The sequence below is a fragment of the Heptranchias perlo genome, chromosome 33, assembly GCF_035084215.1.
Source record: "Heptranchias perlo isolate sHepPer1 chromosome 33, sHepPer1.hap1, whole genome shotgun sequence".
Taxonomy (NCBI): Eukaryota; Metazoa; Chordata; class Chondrichthyes; order Hexanchiformes; family Hexanchidae; genus Heptranchias; species Heptranchias perlo.
This window is the reverse complement of record NC_090357.1, coordinates 31,893,171-31,918,793: the sequence shown is the minus strand read 5'-3', so window position 1 is coordinate 31,918,793 and position 25,623 is coordinate 31,893,171. Positions and strand designations below refer to the sequence as shown.

At 46.8% G+C, this 25,623-nt stretch overlaps 1 protein-coding gene across 1 annotated transcript in view; it reads right to left on the bottom strand.

The window, feature by feature from the left end:
• panx3 (pannexin 3) overlaps window positions 1-25,623 on the bottom strand; it is a 70,725-nt gene that overhangs the window by 31,272 nt on the left and 13,830 nt on the right. Inside the window, exon 3 of the mRNA XM_067970787.1 lies at window positions 7,666-7,883. Within this exon, the coding sequence (XP_067826888.1) occupies window positions 7,666-7,883 (218 nt within the window). The remainder of the gene's footprint in view (window positions 1-7,665; window positions 7,884-25,623) is intronic.

The following is a 25,623-nucleotide window of genomic DNA, read 5'->3' as shown; positions in this document are numbered from 1 at the left end:
ATCAGCTCCTCCTCCATTCACTCCCCATCAATAATCAGCTCCTCCCCCATTCACTCCCTATCAATAATCAGCTCCTCCCCCATTCACTCCCCATCAATAATCAGCTCCTCCCTCATTCACACTCAATCAATAATCAGCTCCTCCCTCATTCACTCCCGATCAAAAATCAATTCCTCCTCCATTCACTCCCTCTCAATAATCAACTCCTCCCCCATTCACTCCCGATCAAAAATCAGTTCCTCCCCCATTCACTCCCGATCAATAATCAGCTCCTCCCCCATTCACTCTCTATCAATAATCAGCTCTTCCCCATTCACTCCCAATCAATAATCAGCTCCTCCTCCATTCACTCCCTATCAACAATCAGCTCCTCCCCCATTCATTCCCTGTCAATAATCAGCTCCTCGCCCATTCACTCCCGATCAATAATCAGCTCCTCCCCCATTCACTCCCGATCAATAATCAGCTCCTCCCCCATTCACTCCCGATCAATAATCAGCTCCTCCCCCATTCACTCCCGATCAATAATCAGCTCCTCCCCCATTCACTCCCGATCAATAATCAGCTCCTCCCCAATTCACTCTCTGTCAATAATTAGCTCCTCCCCCATTCACTCCCTATCAATAATCAGCTCCTCCCCCATTCACTCCCCATCAATAATCAGCTCCTCCCCCATTCACTCCCGATCAATAATCAGCTCCTCCCCCATTCACTCCCGATCAATAATCAGCTCCTCCCCAATTCACTCTCTGTCAATAATTAGCTCCTCCCCATTCACTCCCTATCAATAATTAGCTCCTCCCCCATTCACTCCCCATCAATAATCAGCTCCTCACCCATTCACTCCCTTTCAATAATAAGCTCCTCACCCATTCACTCCCTATCAATAATTAGCTCCTCCCCCATTCACTCCCGATGAATAATTAGCTCCTCCCCCATTCACTCCCGATCAATAATTAGCTCCTCTCCCATTCACTTTCTGTCAATAATCAGCTCCTCCCTCATTCACACTCTATCAATAATCAGCTCCTCCCCCATTGACTCCCTATCAATAATCAGCTCCTCCCCCATTCACTCCCTCTCAATAATCAGCTCCTCCCCAATCACTCCCTCTCAATAATCAGCTCCTCCCCATTCACTCCATCTCATGAATCAGCTCCTCCCCCAATCACTCCCTCTCAATAATCAGCTCCTACCCCATTCACTCCCTCTCAATAATCAGCTCCTCCCCATTCACTCCATCTCAAGAATCAGCTCCTCCCCCAATCACTCCCTCTCAATAATCAGCTCCTCCTCCATTCACTCTCTATCAATAATCAACTCCTCCCCCATTCACTCCCGATCAATAATCAGTTCCTCCATCATTCACTCCCTGTCAATAATCAGCTCCTCCTCCATTCACTCTCTATCAATAATCAGCTCCTCCCCCATTCACTCCCCATCAATAATCAGCTCCTCCCCCATTCACTCTGTCAATAATCAGCTCCTCCCCCATTCACTCCCGATCAATAATCAGCTCCTCCCCCATTTACTCTCTATCAATAATCAGCTCCTCCCCCATTCACTCCCTGTCAATAATCAGCTCCTCCCCCATTCACTCCCTGTCAATAATCAGCTCCTCCCCCATTCACTCCCTGTCAATAATCAGCTCCTCCCCCATTCACTCCCTGTCAATAATTAGCTCCTCCCCCATTCACTCCCTATCAATAATCAACTCCTCCCCCATTCACTCCCTGTCAATAATTAGCTCCTCACCCATTCACTCCCTATCAATAATCAACTCCTCCCCCATTCACTCCCGATCAATAATCAGCTCCTCCCCCATTCACTCCCTATCAATAATCACCTCCTCCCGCGTTCACTCCCTATCAATAATCAGCTCCTCCGCCATTCACTCCCAATCAAGAATAAGCTCCTCCCCCATTCACTCCCAATCAATAATCAGCTCCTCCGCCATTCACTCCCAATCAAGAATAAGCTCCTCCCCCATTCATTCACTATCAATAATCAGCTCCTCCCCCATTCACTCCCGATCAATAATCAGCTCCTCCTCCATTCACTCCAGATCAATAAATAGCTCCTCCCCCTTTCACTCCCGATCAATAATCAGGTCCTCCCCCATTCACTCCCTATCAATAATCAGCTCCTCCCCATTCACTCCCGATCAATAATCAGCTCCTCCTCCATTCACTCCCTATCAATAATTAGCTCCTCCCCCTTTCACTCCCGATCAATAATCAGGTCCTCCCCCATTCACTCCCGATCAATAATTAGCTCCTCCCCCATTCACTCCCTGTCAATAATTAGCTCCTCCCCCATTCACTCCCTGTCAATAATCAGCTCCACCCCCATTCACTCCCGATCAACAATCAGCTCCTCCTCAATTCACTCCCAATCAACAATCAGCTCCTCCCCCATTCACTCCCTGTCAATAATCAGCTCCTCCCCCATTCACTCCCTGTCAATAATCAGCTCCTCCTCCATTCACTCCCGATCATTAATCAGCTCCTCCACCATTCACTCCCTATCAATAATCAGCTCCTCCCAAATTCACTCCCTCTCAATAATCAGCTACCCCCCCATTCACTCCCTCTCAATAATCAGCTCCTCCCCCATTCACTCCCGATCAATAATCAGCTCCTCCCCCACTCACTCCCGATCAATAATCAGGTCCTCCCCCATTCACTCCCTATCAATAATCAGCTCCTCCCCATTCACTCCCGATCAATAATCAGCTCCTCCTCCATTCACTCCCGATCAATAATTAGCTCCTCCCCCATTCACTCCCTGTCAATAATTAGCTCCTCCCCCATTCACTCCCAGTCAATAATCAGCTCCTCCCCATTCACTCCCGATCAATAATCAGCTCCTCCCCCATTCACTCCCTGTCAATAATCAGCTCCTCCTCCATTCACTCCCTATCAATAATCAGCTCCTCCCCATTCACTCCCGATCAATAATCAGCTCCTCCTCCATTCACTCCCGATCAATAATTAGCTCCTCCCCCATTCACTCTCTGTCAATAATCAGCTCCTCCTCCATTCACTCCCGATCAATAATTAGCTCCTCCCCCATTCACTCCCTGTCAATAATCAGCTCCTCCCCATTCACTCCCTATCAATAATTAGCTCCTCCCCCATTCACTCCCTATCAATAATTAGCTCCTCCCCCATTCACTCCGTATCAATAATCAGCTCCTCCTCCATTCACTCCCAATCAATAATCAGCTCCTCCCCCATTCACTCCCTATCAATAATCAGCTCCTCCCCCATTCACTCCCCATCAATGATCAGCTCCTCCCCCATTCACTCCCGATCAAGAATCAGCTCCTCCCCCATTCACTCCCGATCAAGAATCAGCTCCTCCCCCATTCACTCCCTGTCAATAATCAGCTCCTCCCCCATTCACTCCCGATCAAGAATCAGCTCCTCCCCCATTCACTCCCTGTCAATAATAAGCTCCTCCCCCATTCTCTCCTTGTCAATAATAAGCTCCTCCCCATTCACTCACGATCAATAATTAGCTCCTCCCCCATTCACTCGCAATCAATAATTAGCTCCTCCCCCATTCACTCCCGATCAATAATCAGCTCCTCCTCCATTCACTCTCTATCAATAATCATTTCCTCCCAATTCACTCCCTGTCAACAAACAGCTCCTCCGCCATTCACTCCATCAACAATCAGCTCCTCCTGCATTCATTCCCTCTCAATAATCAGCTCCTCCCCCATTCACTCCCAATCAATAATCAGCTCCTCCCCCATTCAATCTCTGTCAATAATCAGCTCCTCCCCCATTCACTCCCGATCAATAATTTGCTCCTCCGCCATTCACTCCCGATCAATAATCAGCTCCTTCCCAACTCACTCGCTATAAATAATCAGCTCCTCCTCCATTCACTCCTGATCAATAATCAGCTCCTCCCCCATTCACTCCATCAATAATCAGCTCCTCCTCCATTCACTCCCGATCAATAATCAGCTCCTTCCCAACTCACTCCCTATCAATAATCAGCTCCTCCCCCATTCACTCCCTCTCAATAATCAGCTCCTCCCCAATTCACACCCTCTCAAAAATAAGCTCCTCCATCATTCACTCTCTGTCATTAATAAGCTCCTCCTCCATTCACTCTCTATCAATAATCAGCTCCTCCCCCAAACACTCTGTCAATAATCAGCTCCTCCCCCAAACACTCTGTCAATAATCAGCTCCTCCCCCATTCACTCCCTATCAATAATCAGCTCCTCCCCCATTCACTCTCCATCAATAATCAGCTCCTCCCGCATTCACTCCCGATCAATGATCAGATCCTCCTCTGAACAAACCCCATCAATAATTAGCTCCTCCCCCTTTCACTCCCTATCAATAATTAGCTCCTCCTCCATTCACTCCCTATCAATAATTAGCTTCTCCCCCATTCACTCTCGATCAATAATCAGCTCCTCCCCCATTCACTCTCTATCAATAATCAGCTCCTCCCCTATTCACTCCCAATCAATAATTAGCTCCTCCCCCATTCACTCTCCATCAATAATCAGCAACTCCCCCATTCACTCTCCATCAATAATCATCTCCTCCCCCATTCACTCTGTCAATAATCAGCTCCTCCCCCGTTCACTCCCAATCAACAATCAGCTCCTCCCCCATTCACTCCCAATCAATAATCAGCTCGTCCCCCTTTCACTCTGTCAATAATCAGCTCCTCCCTCATTCACTCTCTATCAACAATCAGCTCGTCCCCCATTCACTCTGTCAATCATCAGCTCCTCCCCCATTCACTCTCTATCAATAATCAGCTCCTCCCCCATTCACTCCCGATTAATAATTAGCTCCTCCCCCATTCACTCCCTGTCAATAATCAGCTCCTCCCCCATTCACTCCCGATCAATAATCAGCTCCTCCCCCATTCACTCCCAATCAATAATTAGCTCCTCCCCCATTCACTTTCTGTCAATAATCAGCTCCTCCCCATTCACTCCCGATCAATAATCAGCTCCTCCCCCATTCACTCCCGATCAATAATCAGCTCCTCCCCCATTCACTCCCGATCAAAAATCAGCTCCTCCCCCATTCACTCCCTTTCTATGATCAGCTCCTCCCCCATTCACTCCCTATCAATAATGAGCTCCTCCCCATTCACTCCCCATCAATAATCAGCTCCTCCCCCATTCACTCCCTATCAATAATCAGCTGCTCCCCCATTCGCTCCCGATGAATAATCAGCTCCTCCCCCATTCACTCTCTATCAATAATCAGCTCCTCCCCATTCACTCTATCAATTATCAACTCCTCCCCCATTCACTCCCTATCAATAATCAGCTGCTCCCCTATTCACTCCCGATCAATCATCAGCTCCTCCCCCATTCACTCCCTATCAATAATCAGCTCCTCCCCCATTCACTCTCGATCAATAATCAGCTCCTCCCCCATTCACTCCCGATCAATAATCAGCTCCTCCCCTATTCACTCCCGATCAATAATCAGCTACTCCCCCATTCACTCCCGATCAATTATCAGCTCCTCCCCCAGTCACTCCCGATCAATAATCAGCTCCTCCCCCATTCACTCCCTGTCAATAATCAGCTCCTCCCCCATTCACTCCCGATCAATAATCAGCTCCTCCCCCATTCACTCTCTATCAAGAATCAGCTCCTCCCCCATTCACTCCCGATCAATAATCAGCTCCTCCCCCATTCACTCTCTATCAATAACCAGCTCCTCCCGCATTCACTCCCGATCAATGATCAGATCCTCCTCTGAACAAACCCTATCAATAATTAGCTCCTCCCCCATTCACTCCCAATCAATAATAAGCTCCTCCCCCATTCACTCTGTCAATAATCAGCTCCTCCCCCATTCACTCCCTATCAATAATTAGCTACTCCGCCATTCACTCCATCAATAATCAGCTCCTCCCCCATTCACTCCCGATCAATAATTAGCTACTCCACCATTCACTCCATCAATAAAAAGCTCCCCCCCATTCACTCCCTCTCAATAATCAGCTCCTCCCCCATTCAGTCCCTATCAATAATCAGCTCCTCCCCCATTCCCTCCCTATCAATAATCAGCTCCAGCCCCATTCACTCCCGATCAATAATCAGCTCCTCCCCCATTCACTCTCTATCAATAATCAGCTCCTCCCCCTTTCACTCTGTCAATGATCAGCTCCTCCCCCATTTACTCTCTGTCAATAATTAGCTCCTCCCCCATTCACTCCCGATCAATAATCAGCTCCTCCCCCATTTACTCTCTGTCAATAATCAGCTCCTCCCCCATTCATTCCCGATCAATAATCAGCTCCTCCCCCATTCACTCCCTTTCAATAATCAGCTCCGCCCCCATTCACTCTCTCAATAATCAGCTCCTCCCCCATTCACTCTCTCAATAATCAGCTCCTCCCCCATTCACTCCCAATCAATGATCAGCTCCTCCCCCATTCACTCCCAATCAATGATCAGCTCCTCCCCCATTCACTCCCTGTCAATAATCAGCTCCTCCCCCATTCACTCGATCAATAATCAGCTCCTCTCCCATTCACTCTATCAATAATCAGCTCCTCCCCATTCACTCCTGATCAATAATCAGCTCCTCCCCCATTCACTCTCTGTCAATAATCAGCTCCTCCCCCATTCACTCTCTCAATAATCAGCTCCTCCCCCATTCACTCCCGATCAATAATCAGCTCCTCCCCCATTCACTCTCTCAATAATCAGCTCCTCCCCCATTCACTCCCGATCAATAATCAGCTCCTCCCCCATTCACTCTCTGTCAATAATCAGCTCCTCCCCCATTCACTCTCTCAATAATCAGCTCCTCCCCCATTCACTCCCGATCAATAATCAGCTCCTCCCCCATTCACTCCCGATCAATAATCAGCTCCTCCCCCATTCACTCTCTGTCAATAATCAGCTCCTCCCCCATTCACTCTCTCAATAATCAGCTCCTCCCCCATTCACTCTCTCTCAATAATCAGCTCCTCCCCCATTCACTCCCGATCAATAATCAGCTCCACCCCCATTCACTCCCTATCAATAATCAGCTCCTCCCCCATTCACTCCCGATCAATAATCAGCTCCTCCCCCATTCACTCCCGATCAATAATCAGCTCCACCCCCATTCACTCCCGATCAATAATCAGCTCCTCCCCCATTCACTCCCGATCAATAATCAGCTCCTCCCCCATTCACTCTCTGTCAATAATCAGCTCCTCCCCCATTCACTCTCTCAATAATCAGCTCCTCCCCCATTCACTCTCTCTCAATAATCAGCTCCTCCCCCATTCACTCCCGATCAATAATCAGCTCCACCCCCATTCACTCCCGATCAATAATCAGCTCCTCCCCATTCACTCTCTATCAATAATCAGCTCCTCCCCCATTCACTCTCTCAATAATCAGCTCCTCCCCCATTCACTCTCTATCAATAATCAGCTCCTCCCCCATTCACTCTCTATCAATAATCAGCTCCTCCCCCATTCACTCTCTATCAATAATCAGCTCCTCCCCCATTCACTCTCTATCAATAATCAGCTCCTCCCCCATTCACTCTCTCTATCACCAGCTCCACTCATTCTCCGTCCTCAGTTTCTGCCATTGTTGAAACCACAGGTTTAACTTGTGCTTGTTTTTGTCCATTTTGCTCCCAATGAGATGCCTGCTTCTACCTGTCCAGCTCCTCCTGCATCAGGCTATTGGCGTTCGGGCTGTTCTCATATTTCTTCACAATCAGTTGAGCCACTTTGATCGATCGATTGTAGGCTTTGTCCAACTCATCAATAATGAAAAGTAGGTCAGCGATGAGGGATGGAGTGACAAATACTTTCCAGATCAAAGCAGGAAGATACATGGTCATTCCTATCACCAGCAGGGAGTACGGGAACACCTGTAACAGTAAAAGAGCCCCAGTTACACCTATCACCAGCCGGGAGTACGGGAACTCTGTCAGGAAAAGTCCAAACATGTGGACAACACTGAAGCAGTCGCTGTGATACATTTAGACTCAAAAAGATTTTGAGGTTCGCAGAGCTGAGATCTCACACCTCACCCTGTTAATGGGATATTGCTGACTGTAGGTTGTGAGATGATCTGTAAACTTCCAGTCAGTTAGGGAAATAGCCCATGGTTGGACTCTTTGTGCAGGCTAAAATGCAGTCCATTTATTTACATTAAAATAATACGCAGGGAACAAAAATGTACTGGGCTCAACAGCATAATCGGGGTATCGATCTAGAGGTACAGATACATTGGAACAGGAGGAGGGCATTCAGCCCCTCGAGCCTGTTCCGCCATTCAATTAGATCATGGCTGATTTTTATCTCAACTCCATTGACGTGCCTTAGCTTCATATCCCCTGATGCCCTTACACAACAAAATCTATCACTCTCAGCCTTAAATATTTCAATTGACCCCCAGCATCCACAGCCTTTTAGGGGAGAGTTTTCTAGATTTCCAGTACCCTTTGTGTGAAAAAATGTTTCCTGATTTCACCCCTAATTGGCCGAGCTCTCATCTTAGGATTATGCCCTCTTGTTCTGGATTCTTCCACCAGAGGAAATAGTTTCTCTGTATCTCCCCTATCAAATCCCTATATCATTTGTAACATGATTAAATCACCTCTCAACTTTCTCAACTCAAGTTTATGCAACTAGTCCTTATAATTTAATCCTTTAATCCCTGGTATAATTCTGGTGAATCTGTACTGCACCCTCTCCAAGGCCAATATATCCTTCCTGAGGTGCGATGCCCAGAACTGAACGCAGTCTCCAGATGGGGTCTAACCAGAGCTTTATATAACTGTAACATAACTTCCACCCCTTTGTATTCCAGCCCCCTTGAGATAAAGGCCAACATTCAGTTAGCCTTTTTGATTTTTTTTTACCTGTCCATTAGCTTTTAGTGATTTGTGTACTTAAGACACCAAATTTTTTGCCACTGTCTATGTCCCTTTGTAACTTCTTCCTCCCATTTGCACAACACACTGTGCCTCCTAACTTAGTGTCATCTGTGAACTTGGATATACAACTCTCTATTCCTTCATCCAGGTTATTGATAAATACGGTGAAAAGCTGAGGCCCCAGAACAGATATCCCTGGGGACCACCACTTGTCCTGCCAATCAGAGAATGTTCCCTTTATCCCCACTCTGTCTCCTGTCTCCCCAACCAATTACCATCCCATGTCACAAGGTTTACCTCCAATTCTGTGCAGTCTCATTTTCTCTAATAATGTCTTGTGTGGAACCTTATCAAACGCCTTCTGGAAGTCCACGTGGAACATAAGAAACAGGAGCAGGAGTAGGCCATACAGCCCCTCGAGCCTGCTCCGCTGTTCAATCAGATCATGGCTGATCTTCTACCTCAACTCCACTTTCCCGCCTGATCCCCATAGCCCTTCATTCTCAAAGTGTCCAAAATCTATCAATCTCAGTCTTGAATCTATCCCACGACTGAGCATCCACAGCCCTCTGGGGTAGAGAATTCCAAAGATTCACAACCCTCTGAGTGAAAACATTTCTCCTCATCTCAGTCATAAATGGCCGACCTCTTATCTTGAGACTATGACCCCTCGTTCTAGGCTCTCCAGCCAAGGGCAGTAGCATCTCAGCATCCACCCTATCAAGCCCTCTAAGAATTTTTATTGTTTCAATGAGGTCACCTCTCATTCTTCTAAATTCCAGACAATATAGGTCCACTCTACATAATCTCTCCTTATAGGACAACCCTCACATCCCAGGAATCAATCTAGTGAACCTTCGTTACACCCCCTCTAAGGCAAATATATCCTTCCTTAGGTAAGGAGACCAAAACTGTACACAGTACTCCAGGTGTGGTCTCACCAGAGCCCTGTGTAATTGCAGCAAGACCTCCTTAACCTTATATTCCAACCCCTTGCAATAAAGGCTAACATGCCATTTGCCTTCCTAATTGCTTGTTGTACCTAGGAACATAGGAACAGGAGTAGGCCATTCAGCCCCTCGTGCCTGCTCCGCCATTTGCTAAGATCATGGCTGATCTGTGATCTAGCTCCATATACCTGCCTTTGGCCCATATCCCTTCATACCTTTGGTTGCCAAAAAGCTATCTATCTCACATTTAAATTTAGCAATTGAGCTAGTATCAATACCCACATGTTAGCTTTCTGTGATTCATGTACAAGGACACCCAAATCCCTCTGAACACCAAAATTTCTTAGTCTCTCACCTTTTAAAATATATTCTGTTTTTCTATTCTTCCTGCCAAAGTGAATAACCTCACATTTCCCCACATTATACTCCATCTGCCACCTTCTTGCCCACTCACTTAACCTGTCTATATCCCTTGTCAGACTCTTTGTGTCCTCCTCACAGCTTACATTCCCACCTAGCTTTGTATCATCAGCAAACTTGGATACATTACTCTCGGTCCCTTCATCTAAGTCATTGATATAGATTGTAAATATCTGAGGCCCAAGCACTGATCCTTGCAGCACCCCACTAGTTACAACCTGCCAACCTGAGAATGGCCCGTTTATCCCTACTCTCTGTTTTTTATCTGTTAACCGATCCTCTATCGTTGCAGACATATTACCCCCAACCCCATGAGCCATAATCTTTTGTAATAACCTTTTATGTAGCACCTTATCAAATGCCTTTTGAAAATTCAAATATACCACATCCACAGGTTCCCCCTTATCTACCCTGCTAGTTACATCCTCAAAAAACTGTAATAAATTTGTCAAACACAATTTCCCTTTCATAAAACCGTGTTGACTCTCCCTAATCATATTATGATTTTCTAAGTGCCCTGTCCTTAATAATAGATTCTAGGATTTTCCCGACGACTGATGTCAGGCTACCTGGCCTGTAGTTCCCTGTTTTCTCTCTCCCTCCTTTCTTGAACAGTGGGGTTACACTTGCTACCTTCCAATCTGCTGGGACCGTTCCAGAATCTAGGGAATTCTGGAAGATCAAAACCAATGCATTTATACTCTGCATCCACTGCTTTTAAAATCCTAAGATATAAACCATCAGGTCCAGGGGATTTGTCAGCTTTTAGTCCCATTAATTTCTCCAGTACTTTTTCTTTATTAATATTAATTACTTTAAGTTCCTCACTCTCACAGATGATATTCATGGATCCTCCCTTATCCACCTCTTCAAGAAAAATCAACTATATTAGTCGGGCATGACCTTCCCTTCACAGGCCCACGCTGACTGTCTGTCCAAGTGCTCAATCACTCTGTCCCTGATGGTAGATTCCAGAAACTTCCCCCAATAGATGTTAATCTGACAGTCTGTAGTTTCCTGGTTTTTCCAACCCCTCCCTTCTTAAATAACGGAGTGACATTCGCAATTTTCCAATCCATAGGCACAGTTTCTGAATCTAGGGAGCTCAGAAAATTATGACGATGGTATCTGCAATTTCCTCGCCATCAGGCCCCAGAGATTTGTCTATCTTAAGTCTCATTATTTTCTCCATTTATATTCTTTTAAACTTATATTAAATTAACTAAGTTTCTCACTTTAATTTATTTTTAGGTTCCCTTGTACCACTGGTATTCTGTCCTCGCTGTGAAAACCAACACAAAGTCCTCATTTAACAAGTCTGCCATTTCTTTGTTGCCTATTATAATCTCACCTGCATCCGTCTATAATAGGCCCATAATCCCCCTTAACCACTCTCTTTCTCTTAATATAGTGATAAAAAAATTAACTGTTAGCATTGATATCTCTTGCCAGTTCTTTTTTCATATTCCCTTTTCACACCTCTCATTACTTTCTTTGTATCCCTTTGTTGCTTTTTATAGCTCTCCCAGTCCATGGATTTCCACTTTTTCTCGCATAGTCTCTTCTTTTCTTGTAAGCTTTTAGATTAATACTGTCCCTTACCTCATTTGTTGCCCATTGCTGTTTAAGTACATAAATGGAGCATTTGCTTTTCTGGGGTATGTACTGGTGTGTATCGTACCAATTGCTCCTTTGAATACTTCCCAATGTTTTTCTGTAAGTTTACCCATTAACATAGGTCTGCGTGCAGATACACAGATTTAGAGGTACAATACACAGATCTGGAGGTGCAGATACACAGATTTAGGGGTATAGATACACAGATCTAGGTACAGATACATAGATCTGGGTGCAGATACACAGATTTAGGGGTAAAGATATACAGATCTGGGGTGCAGATACACGGATTTATGGGTACAGATAGAGATCTGGGGTGGAGATACACAGATTTAGGGGTATAGATTCACAGATCAGAGGTGCAGATACACAGATTTAGGGGTACAGATACACAGATCAGAGGTGCAGATACACAGATTTAGGGGTACAGATACAGATCAGAGGTGCAGATACACAGATTTAGGGGTACAGATACAGATCAGAGGTGCAGATACACAGATTTAGGGGTACAGATACAGATCAGAGGTGCAGATACACAGATTTAGGGGTACAGATACACAGATCAGAGGTGCAGATACACAGATTTAGGGGTACAGATACAGATCAGAGGTGCAGATACACAGATTTAGGGGTACAGATACAGATCAGAGGTGCAGATACACAGATTTAGGGGTACAGATACAGATCAGAGGTGCAGATACACAGATTTAGGGGTACAGATACACAGATCAGAGGTGCACAGATACACAGATTTAGGGGTACAGATACACAGATCAGAGGTGCAGATACACAGATTTAGGGGTACAGATACAGATCAGAGGTGCAGATACACAGATTTAGTGGTACAGATACACAGATCTGGGTGCAGATACACAGATTTAGGGGTACAGATACGCATATCTGGGTGGAGATACAAAGATTTAGGGGTACAGATACACAGATCTGCAGGCACATTCTGTAACCCCATATGGACAATTACATAAGTACCTAAGTCCGGAGAGCTTTTATGCAAGTGTGCATGAGATAAAACTAGAGTTTAACCAACTAAACTCATGCAGCTTACAAGAGCACAACACTGGTGAGCTTCTGCTGCTTGTCCAGCTAAGTCGTCCCTACCAACTGGGGCATTGTCCTGCAGAGTTATCTGGAGCTGAATGAGGAGAATTCCAGCAGTGTGACTGAGCTGCCCCTCCAGCTTCTATCAGTGAGACAGGCTGCAGAGTAATACCAAGGGGTGCACTGCAGACCTGCCGGCCACAGGACTTGATTACTCAGTCAGCCAGAGAGATTCAAAACTTCCATTGCCAGGTATATATTTCAACCTGTGTTCAGACAAAGCAGTAACCAAATTAGAAGCATTACAGACACATGCGCCCAGTAAAAAGAAACAGTAAAAATATACGAGTAAATTTAGTGAGGCTCCACAGTACTGACTGGGCCTCGGATGCAGCCAATGCAAATCAGAAAATGACCAGGACATTGCCCCTGGTTTTTCCTCCATTGCAGATGGCCTCACAGAACTCTCCCTGTAGAGATTCTTTATGAAATTAAACAAGGCAGATGTCTGCTCCATCACATAAGGGGTGGAGCCAAGTGATAGGGAGGATTTCAGGTGGATTTAGTTGTTCTTAATGATGGCTGAACCTTCAGGCTTGAAGATCAACTCAGGTACAAACAGGACCCTGGTGTTGAGCAGGGATGCAGTCCGCATGAGTAATGAGGAAGAACCATGGAACTGAAGGCCAAGTGTGAGTTTCTGCTGGTAGCCAAACAAGATGGCGTTGGTCTGGCCAATGCTGATGTCACGTTTCTGGTGTTTTTGATCTTTTTTCCACAGAAAGGATTTGGAAACAGAATTATATTTATAGATTTTATGGGTTTTAAAAATGAAGAGGGGCACAGGGAGGAACGGTATCATTAAAATGTTTGTTTTATGTTAATTGGAAGCTGCTTCTTCAAACTGGTTAGTTTGTCTGAGTATTGGGAACTGCTGCTCTCACCATTGTTGGAAAACTCTCTCATCTCTGCTGGGCTGTGAGAGGGTCGAGCTTTCTTACACAATGGGAGGGCAGTTAAAAATATGGGGAATAATTTTAACATGGTGGCGGGAACTCAGCCGGGACAGGGGGGGGGGGTGAATAGTCACATGGGAAACCCGGAAAAAGTTTTTGGGTGTTTGCTCGAGCGATCGCAACTCAATTGAAGGCCCTTAATGTGACTTCAGGGTTTCACATCTCCAAGCTGCGCAGTGGGCGTTCTGGGCACCCGAATAACATGCTGGTAACTGGAGTATTTAAAGGGTCATCGAAAGCATGGATTTTGAGGGAGAGAGGAGGAATGTGCAGAAGTGGAGTGAGGCAGCACTCTGCTTTAATGGCTGCTCTCTTGAGTTGCTACTGGCCAGTGTGAGGAGGAAGCGCCCTGCCTCTGCCACCAAGAAGGCATGGCTGGAGGTGGCAGGGGAGCTGAGCAGCAGGAGCATGGTGGTAAGGATATAGATGCAGTGCAGGAAGCGATTTAATGACCTAACCAGGTCATGAAAAGTAAACATAGTAACTGATTCACCGACATCCTGTGGTGTTCATTACCACCCCCCCCTCACTCTGTCTTGCCAAGTCTACTCCAACACATCACTCCTCACACCCATTTAAGGCTCAGTATCAACTCACCTTCACTTTCTGTGCACTTCCTCACCTCCCCATTTGTGAACCCACCACTCCCCCTCACCCCAATCCTAATGCAATGTCATGAATCTGTCTGACACTCACCCACTGATGCACCTCTTTCATGGGCAGCCTCACCCGGAGCAATGTATCCTTTGGGTGACCCCGTTACACTCACTCACTCATATGTCTCTTCATTCCCTCCTTGTAGGAGAAGAGAGTGCAAAATGCAGGGGAGAGGAGTGGACTGGAGGGGGGGCCACAACAAATAGTGCCGACGTATTGGAAGACGGCCATGTTCTGTCCACCCCCAGCATTAGTGGACTAGTGTCGCAGGTAAGTGCGGGAATGTCTGCGATGGAGAGAAGGCTAGCCTCCATTGAGCTTCCAGCACGGCTCACAAATGAGTCCATTCAGGCCCTGACAACGGCCGTGCGGACTCAGGGTGCCAACATGTCTTCCACTGCAAACAGGCAGGCAGATACTTTTGCCATGGCCTTCTACGCTGTTGTCCAGCAAGGTGGTAGGAGTGATGTGGCCGTGGCCCTGGAGAGGGATGATGGTGAAAGGGGACGTGGAAGTGGGGACTCCACTCAATCTGCCCCCACATCTCACCCGTTGCCACCTCCCCCGACCTCAACCGGTACCCACAATGCTGCCTCCTCTCCCGATGGCCGAGTCTGCCCCTGCACAGGTGCAGGTGGAGCGGTCTTTCGCGGTGCCTCACAGGCTCCGAAGCCCAGAGAGCATAGGCCCAAAAGCATCTCAGCAATCAGGGTAGGGACCTGAGCAACCTGCCACTACCTCTGCTGCAGCCACAGGGCGTGCACCACGTAGAAGCAGTAGGAAGAGAAAGACGAAGGTTTTGTGATCAGGGGATGCACAAGGGTGTCTGACAAAACGTTATGTTTTGCATTTTTATTTGTTTTTTATTACACACACATTAAATGTTTTCATTCTCACCAACACGGCCACGTCTTGTCCATTCTTGAGTCCCTTTCGTGAAAGCGCACTTTCACGTGCTTCATCATGAACAGCGAGACTTGATGCCACCCAGTGGGTGTGTTTACAATGGGTGTATGCGTTGTGGGGGGGGGCTGGTGTCTGTGGTAGTTGTTCCAGATGGTCTGAGTAATTCACTATCTTCACTTTGCAGGTCTTCTTATGAGAATCTATCAGCTATAAGTGACTCCCTGGCATCACGAGCAGCCATGTGCGCCGCTGCTCCAGCGATGGGTTGCCCATCGTCCTCCCCCTCCTCCCCCTCCTCCTCCTCCTCCTCATTCACCTCGTCTTCTTCAATGTTGCTGACAGGTGCGGATGCTTCGTGAGCGCACGGGAGCTCCTCCACCTGTAACCCTCTCTGTTGAGCGATGTGGTGCAGGAGGCAACACACGACTATTACTCTACACAGCCTCGCCGGTGAGTACTGAAGGGCTCCCCCCAGATCGATCCAGGCACCTGAAGCGCATCTTCAGCATTCCAATGGCTTGTTCAATGTCAGACCTGGTGGTGATGTGACTGTCGTTATCCGCTGCTGTGCCTCGCTGCTGGGGTTTCTCACAGGTGTCATGAGTCAAAGGTTTGAGAGAACTGATTGCCATGTGTCAATCATTGGTTTAAAAGGTCCAAATGAGGGCCGGCTGCAACTCTCCTCTGTTTCCATGGCGTGTTTCACAAGCCACAGGAAACACGTTCAGGAGAAGTTAAAATGATTTGTGTGACTCAATGCACAAAAACTTAACAGCATTAAATACTTTAAATACCTAAATTGGCCCTTTAAATATCGGCCCGCCAGATTTAAGTGCCGGCGGGACCTCCGGGTGTCAGAAGTGCGCGCAGCCAGACACGTCTGGGTCAAAGCCTGAAGTCAACGCCTTGTGGATAAAGCCTGTGCTCCTTGGGTTTGAGGTCACTGAGATGGGTGTTGAACTGGGGGAATGATGGCGGGAGATGCATTCGGTGGGATGAGGATTCGAATATGGAAACAAGGCAACAGGTCAGGAGATTGACAGAGGCATTGAATGGTGGGGTAGGAGTTAGGGAGTGGTGGGAATTTCCAAGGGCAGAGGGTGAAGGTGAAGGCATTGGAGGGTGCAGGGAGACGTGGACGATGACTATGATGAGCAGGTGAACAGAACTGATCCTGGCAATGATTGAGATCACGGAGATGCTGAAACCTCACGTGACAGAAAGTAATAGGTAAGAGAGTGAATGTACAGGGTGAGGTCAAGTGGGGGTGGGCGATTGAAGGAGGGGGTGCAAGGAGAATTTAGCTGTAGGTTGAAGGCATCAAGGGTGAGGTGTTGCTCAGTGCAAAAGCTAAGGTGAGGTAAAGAGGGGGGATGGGTTTGGGAGGTGGTAGACAATGAGGACATTATAGGAACAGCATGAAGGGTGATAGAGAGAGAGGGGCTCAAATAAGGAGATACCAGAGCAGTAAGGACAGAGGAGATTGGACCAAGAGAGGAGAGCCACACCACTTTAAACATGGAACACCTGGCCAGATGGTGCAGTGTTGGTGAGGGGAAGGAGGCAGCAGCAGTTGTTGTTAGGTGCAGGATGATGGAGTCTTCCTGATAACGTCATGATGTAGATGGCTTTGTTTGCAAAGGAAAGTGCATTTTACAGGATAATATGCGATGGAGGGTAATAGGCGACCCACAAGGGGGGATGGTCAGATGGGGCATTGGGAAGTGAACGAGGGTTGGGGGAGGTTGGAGATGTTATTCCTGGTTCCAAAGTTAGTGGAGTGGGATCGACAAGTGAAGATGCTGACAAGAGGCATCAGTAAGGGAGCCATGGGAACGTTAAAGGAAAAGTGACTGGGGCGGCAGTTGCATGGGATGGGGGGATGGGGAATGGGTTGGGTTCAATCATGATGAAGTGAGAAAAGGTTCGGACAGTGTGAATAACAGGGGCTAGGAAGAGTAGAGAGAGAAGACATGAGGAGAGGAGTTAGGTGGGGCCAGGAGATAGACTCATCTCAGTCCTAAATGTCCTACCCCGTATCCTGAGACTGTGACCCCTCGTTCTGGACCCCCCAGCCAGGGGAAACATCCTCCCTGCATCCTGTCTGTCTAGCCCTGTCAGAATTTTATGTTTCAATGAGATCCCCTCTCATTCTTCTAAACTCGAGTGAATACAGGCCGAGTCGACCCAATCTCTCCTCATACGACAGTCCTGCCATCCCAGGAATCAGTCTGGTGAACTTTCGCTGCACTCCCTCTATGGCAAGTATATCCTTTCTTAGGTAAGGAGACCAAATCTGCACACAATACTCCAGGTGTGGTCTCACCAAGGCCCTGTATAACTGCAGTAAGACATCCTTGCTCCTGTACTCAAATCCTCTTGCAATGAAGGCCAACATACCATTTGCCTTCCTAACTGCTTGCTGTACCTGCATGTTTGCTTTCAGTGACTGGTGTACAAGGACACCCAGGTCCCTTTGTACATCAACATTTCCCAATCTATCAACATTTAAATAATACTCTGCCTTTCTGTTTTTCCTTCCGAAGTGGATAACTTCACATTTATCCACATTACACTGCATCTGCCATGTATTTGCCACTCACTCAACTTGTCTAAATCACCTTGAAGCCTCTTTGCATCCTCCTCACAACTCACGATCCCACCTAATTTTATGTTGTCAGCAAACTTGGAAATATTACATTTGGTTCCCTCATCCAAATCATTGATATATATTGTGAATAGCTGGGGCCCAAGCACTGATCCCTGCGGTACCCCACTAGTCACTGCCTGCCACCCCGAAAAAGACCCATTTATTCCTACTGTCTGTTTCCTGTCTGTTAACCAATTTTCAATCTATGCCAGTATATTACCACCAATCCCAAGTGCTTTAATTTTGCACATTAACCTCTTATGTGGGACTTTATCAAAGGCCTTCTGAAAATCCAAATACACCACATCCACTGGTTCTCCCTTATCTATTCTACCAGTTACATCCTCAAAAAACTCCAGTAGTTTTGTCAAACATGATTTCCCTTTCATAAATCCATGTTGACTTTGTCTAATCCCGTTGATATTTTCTAAGTGTCCTGTTATCACATCCTTTATAATAAACTCTAGCATTTTCCTGACTACTGATGTTAGGCTAACCGGTCTGTAGTTCCCTGTTTTCTCTCTCCCTCCTTTTTTAAATAGTGGGGTTACATTTGCCACCCTCCAATCTGCAGGAACTGTTCCATAATCTATAGAATTTTGGAAGATGACAACTAATGCATCCACTATTTCCATGGCTACCTCTTTTAGTACTCTGGGATGCAGATTATCAGGCCCTGGAGATTTATCGGCTTTCAGTCCCATTAATTTCTCCAGCACTATTTTTTTTACTAATACTAATTTCCTTTAATTCCTCCTTCTCACTAGTCCTTTGGTTCCCTAGCATTTCTGGGAAGTTATTTGTGTCCTCTTCCGTGAAGACAGAACCAAAGTATTTGTTTAATTGCTCTGCCATTTCCCTGTTCCCCATTATAAATTCTCCTGTTTCTGACTGTAAGGGACCTACATTTGTCTTCACTAATCTTTTTCTTTTTACATACTTGTAGAAGCTTTTACAGTCTGCTTTTATGTTCCTTGCAAGTTTACTCTCATACTCTATTTTTCCCCTCTTAATCAATCTCTTGGTCCTTTTTTGCTGAATTCTAAACTGCTCCCAATCCTCAGGCTTGCTACTTTTTCTGGCAACTTTATATGACTCCTTTTTGTATCTAATACTATCCTTAATTTCTTTTGTGACCCATGGTTGGGCCGCTTTTCTTTTTGTGCCAGAAAGGAATGTATAATTGTTGCAATTCATGCTTTCGTTCCTTAAATGTCAGCCATTGCCTCTCCACCATCATGCCTTTTAATGAAGCTTCCCAATCTATCAGAGCCAACTCACTTCTCATACTTTCTTTTGTTTAGATTTAGGACCCTAGTTTTGGATTGGACTACTTCACTTTCCATCTTAATGAAGAATTCTATCATGTTATGGTCACTCTTCCCTAAAGACCTCGCACAACAAGATTATTAATTAAACCCTTCTCATTGCATAATACACAATCTAGGATGGCCTGTACCCTGGCTGGCTCCTTTTTTTCTTTATTCGTTCATGGGATGTGGGCTTCACTGGCGAGGCCGGCATTTATTGCCCATCCCTAATTGCCCTTGAGAAGGTGGTGGTGAGCCGCCTTCTTGAACCACTGCAGTCCGTGTGGTGAAGGTTCTCCCACAGTGCTGTTCGGAAGGGAGTTCCAGGATTTTGACCCAGTGACGATGAAGGAACGGCGATATATTTCCAAGTCGGGATGGTGTGTGATTTGGAGGGGAACGTGCAGGTGGTGTTGTTCCCATGCGCCTGCTGCCCTTGTCCTTCTAGGTGGTAGAGGTCGCGGGTTTGGGAGGTGCTGTCGAAGAAGCCTTGGCGAGTTGCTGCAGTGCATCCTGTGGATGGTGCACACTGCAGCCACTGTGCGCCGGTGGTGAAGGGAGTGAATGTTTAGGGTGGTGGATGGGGTGCCAATCAAATGGGCTGCTTTATCTTGGATGGTGTCGAGCTTCTTGAGTGTTGTTGGAGCTGCACTCATCCAAGCAAGTGGAGAGTATTCCATCACACTCATGACTTGTGCCTTGTAGATGGTGGAAAGGCTTTGGGGAGTCAGGAGGTGAGTCACTTGCCGCAGAATACCCAGCCTCTGAACTGCTCTCGTAGCCACAGTATTTATATGGCTGGTCCAGTTAAGTTTCTGGTCAATGGTGACCCCCAGGATGTTGATGGTGGGGCATTCGGCGATGGTAATGCTGTTGAATGTCAAGGGGAGGTGGTTAGATTCTCTCTTGTTGGAGATGGTCATTGCCTGGCACTTATCTGGGGCGAAAGTTACTTGCCACTTATGAGCCCAAGCCTGGATGTTGTCCAGGTCTTGCTGCATGCGGGCTCGGACTGCTTCATTATCTGAGGGGTTGTGAATGGAACTGAACACTGTGCAATCATCAGTGAACATCCCCATTTCTGACCTTATGATGGAGGGAAGGTCATTGATGAAGCAGCTGAAGATGGTTGGGCCTAGGACACTGCCCTGAGGAACTCCTGCAGCAATGTCCTGGGGCTGAGATGATTGGCCTCCAACAACCACTACCATCTTCCTTTGTGCTAGGTATGACTCCAGCCACTGGAAAGTTTTCCCCCTGATACCCATTGACTTCAATTTTACTCGGGCTCCTTGGTGCCACACTCGGTCAAATGCTGCCTTGATGTCAAGGGCAGTCACTCTCACCTCACCTCTGGAATTCAGCTCTTTCGTCCATGTTTGGAACAAGGCTCCTCAACCTACTGATCTAAAAAAAACCATTTCGTACACACTCCAGGAATTCATCCTCCACAGTATTATTGCTAATTTGGTTTGGCCAGTCTATAAGTAGATTAAAGTCACCCATAATTACTGTAGTATCCTTGTTGCATGCATCTCTAATTTCCTGTTTGATGCCGTCCCCTACATTACCATTATTGTTTGGAGGCCTTTCAACAATTCCCACCAGTGTTTTCTGCCCCTTGGTGCTTCTTAACTCCACCCAGACTGATTCTACATCTTGATTTTCTGAGCCAATATCCTTTCTCACTATTGCTCTGATTTCATCCTTTACTAACAACGCCACCCCACCTCCTTTTCCTTTTTGCCTGTCGTTCATGGCTGATCTTCAACCTCAATTTTACTTTCCTGCCCGATCCCCATATCCCTTGATTCCCTAGAGTCCAGAAATCTATCGATCTCAGCCTTGAATGTACTCAATGACTCAGCATCCACAGCCCTCTGGGGTAAAGAATTCCAAAGATTCACAACCCTCTGAATGAAGAATTTTTCCTCATCTCTGTCCTAATTGGCCGACTCTTTATCCTGAGACTATGCCCCCTAGTTCTAGACTCTCCAGCTAGGGGAAAACAACCTCTCAGCATCTACCCTGTCAGGCCCCCTCAGAATCTTCTATGTTTCAATGAGATCACCTCTCATTCTTCTAAACTCCAGACAGTATAGGCCCATTCTACTCAACCTCTCATCCCAGGAATTAATCTAGTGAACCTTCGTTGCACCGCCTCTAAGGCAAGTATATCCTTCCTTAGGTAAGGAGACCAAAACTGTACACAGTACTCCAGGTGAGGTCTCACCAGAGCCCTGTGCAATTGCAGCAAGACTTCCTTACTCTTGTATCACCCTTGCAATAAAGGCCAACATACTATTTGCCTTCCTAATTGCTTGCTGTACCTGCATGTTAACTCTGTGTTTCTTGTACGAGGACACCCTAGTCTCTCTGGACACCAAAATGTAATAGTTTCTCATCATTTAAAAATTATTCTGTTTTTCTATTCTTCCTACCAAAGTGAATAACCTCACATTTCCCCACATTATACTCCATCTGCCACCTCTTGCCCACTCACTTAACCTGTCTATATCCCTTTGCAGACTCCTTGGGGTAAATTTTAACCCTGATGAATGGGTGGGTTGAGGGAAGGGGTGCAGCAAAAATGTTAAAAGTTTGGAGTGGGAACAAATCCTGGCTCCAACCCGCCAAATTTCTCATTTCACCTGGACGCATCTGGGTGTGTGCTTCAGAATGCCGGACATTTAAAGGGACAAATGAGATATTTGAAGTCGTTAAGTGAATTAAATTTTAGTGGATTGAGACGGACAAACAATTTTTATTTTTCCTGAACGTGTCTCCCGTGGCCTCTGAAACACGCCGTGGAAATGGAGGGGAGTTGCAGCCGACCCTCACTTGGACCTTTAATCCAGTGATTGACAAATGTGAAGAAAAGGTGAGTTTTTGCAGCAGGGCGATCAGTTCTCTCAGACAAACCTTTGACTGCGAGTTCTTTGTGTTTGGACTGAGATTTCTTTGTTCACACATATTTACCTACATTTCCCACATTTTGGACCCTCTCAAATTGACACCATCAGGATGGAGAGGGGGGCACACTGATTGTATTCAGCAGTACATCTGGGGAGGAGGCACATCACCATCAACGGGAGGCACAGCGTACAGTTCTGGGAGTTGCAGCTCCACAAGACAGGTGCGCCACAGGGACCTGAAGGGCAGAGAGGGGACCAACGGAGGATTTGATGTCACAGGCGGCACTACCCACGTGAGAGGGTCGACAGACAGAGGCTCAGCTTCCTGGACCTCTGAGGAGCAGTGCCTACGAAGGCTCAGAGGGCATCGCCAGGTGGTCGCAGGCATCTGCTCGCTCCTTCAAGCAGAGCTGCTCCCGGCTGGGTCTGGTGGCCACCCATTGCCCGTCGCAGTTAAAGTCACCACTGCCCTCAACTTCTTCGCCTCTGGATCCTTCCAGGGCGCCACTAGGATCTCTCAGTTGTCTGCACATAAGTGTATCTGACAGGTGATGGATGGCTTGTTTGCCAGGACATCCGACTACGTCAACTTCCCCCATGACGACATCAGCCAGACTGAGAGGACAGTGGGTTTCCACTCTCTGGCTGGCTTCCCACGGGTACAGGCCACAATTGATTGCACAGACGTAGCAATCCAAGGACCCACACACATGAGCCAGGACTGTTCATCAACTGAAAGGGATATCACTCCATTGACGCACAGCTGGTTCGTGACCACCGGAGGAGGTTTCTGCAGGTATGTGTCAAATTCCCTGGCAGCTGCCATGATTCCTTCATTCTGCATGAATCCAACATCCCGGCCCTCTTCCATGCACAAGACACATTTAGGGATGGCACCTTGGCGACAAGGGATACCTTTCAGCCAATGTCCCAGACTCTTCCATCACCATCCCTGGGTATGTAACACCGTTATTTAAAAAGGGTAGTAGGCAGAAGGCTGGAAATTATAGGCCAGTTAGCTTAACATCTGTGGTGGGTAAAATTTTGGAGTCTATTATTAAGGAGACAGTAACGGAACATTTAGATAAGCATAATTTAATAGGACAAAGTCAGCATGGCTTTATGAAGGGGAAGTCATGTCTGACAAATTTGCTTGAGTTCTTCGAGGATATAACGTACAGGGTGGATAAAGGGGAACCAGTGGACATAGTGTATTTAGACTTCCAGAAGGCATTCGACAAGGTGCCACATAAAAGATTATTACTTAAGATAAAAAATCACGGGATTGGGGGTAATATTCTGGCATGGGTGGAGGATTGGTTATCGAACAGGAAGCAGAGAGTTGGGATAAATGGTTCATTTTCGGACTGGCAACCAGTAACCAGTGGTGTTCCACAGGGGTCGGTGCTGGGTCCCCAACTCTTTACAATCTATATTAACGATTTGGAGGAGGGGACCGAGTGCAACATATCAAAATTTGCAGATGATACAAAGATGGGAGGGAAAGTAGAGAGTGAGGAGGACATAAAAAACCTGCAAGGGGATATAGACAGGCTGGGTGAGTGGGCGGAGATTTGGCAGATGCAATATAATATTGGAAAATGTGAGGTTATGCACTTTGGCAGGAAAAATCAGAGAGCAAGTTATTTTCTTAATGGCGAGAGACTGGAAAGTTCTGCAGTACAAAGGGATCTGGGGGTCCTAGTGCAAGAAAATCAAAAAGTTGGGATGCAGGTGCAGCAGGTGATCAAGAAAGCCAACGGAATGTTGGCTTTTATTGCTAGGGGGATAGAATATAAAAACAAGGAGGTATTACTGCAGTTATATAAGGTATTGGTGAGACCGCACCTGGAATACTGCATACAGTTTTGGTCTCCATTCTTAAGAAAAGACATACTTGCTCTCGAGGCAGTACAAAGAAGGTTCACTCGGTTAATCCCGGGGATGAGGGGGCGGACATATGAGGAGAGGTTGAGTAGATTGGGACTCTACTCATTGGAGTTCAGAAGAATGAGAGGCGATCTTATTGAAACATATAAGATTGTGAAGGGTCTTGATCGGGTGGATGCAGTAAGGATGTTCCCAAAGATGGGTGAAACTAGAACTAGGGGGCATAATCTTAGAATAAGGGGCTGCTCTTTCAAAACTGAGATGAGGAGAAACTTCTTCACTCAGAGGGTGGTAGGTCTGTGGAATTTGCTGCCCCAGGAAGCTGTGGAAGCTACATCATTAGATAAATTTAAAACAGAAATAGACAGTTTCCTAGAAGTAAAGGGAATTAGGGGTTATGGGGAGCGGGCAGGAAATTGGACATGAAGCTGAGTTCGGATCGGTCAATGCCCTGTGGGTGGCGGAGAGGGCCCAGGGGCTATGTGGCCGGGTCCTGCTCCGACTTCTTGTGTTCTTTCGATTTGTGGTTGGGATCAGATCAGCCATGATCTTATTGAATGGCGGAGCAGGCTCGAGGGGCCGATTGGCCTACTCCTGCTCCAATTTCTTATGTTCTTATGTTCTTATCTATGTCCTGTCCCACCGGCAGGACAGACCCACCAGAGGTAGCGGTACAGTGATATACAGTCAGGAAGGAGTGGCCCTGGGAGTCCTCAACATTGACTCTAGACCCCATGAAATCTCATGGCATCAGGTCAAACATGGGCAAGGAAACCTCCTGCTGATTACCACCTACCGTCCTCCCTCAGCTGATGAATCAGTCCTCCTCCATGTTGAGCACCACTTGGAGGAAGCACTGAGGGTAGCAAAGGCACAAAATGTACTCTGGGTGGGGGACTTCAATGTCCATCACCAAGAGTGGCTCGGTAGCACCACTACTGACCGAGCTGGCCGAGTCCTGAAGGACATAGCTGTTAGACTGGGCCTGCGGCAGGTGGTGAGCGAACCAACATGAGGGAAAAACTTACTTGACCTCGTCCTCACCAATCTACCTGTCGCAAATGCATCTGTCCATGACAGTATTGGTAGGAGTGACCACCACACAGTCCTCGTGGAGATGAAATCCCGTCTTCGCACTGAGGACACCATCCAACGTGTTGTGTGGCACTACCACCGTGCTAAATGGGATAGATTCAGAACAGATCTAGCAGCTCAAAACTGGGCATCCATGAGGCGCTGTGGGCCATCAGCAGCAGCAGAATTGTATTCCAGCACAATCTGTAACCTCATGGCCTGGCATATTCCTCACTCTACCATTACCAACAAGCCAGGGGATCAACCC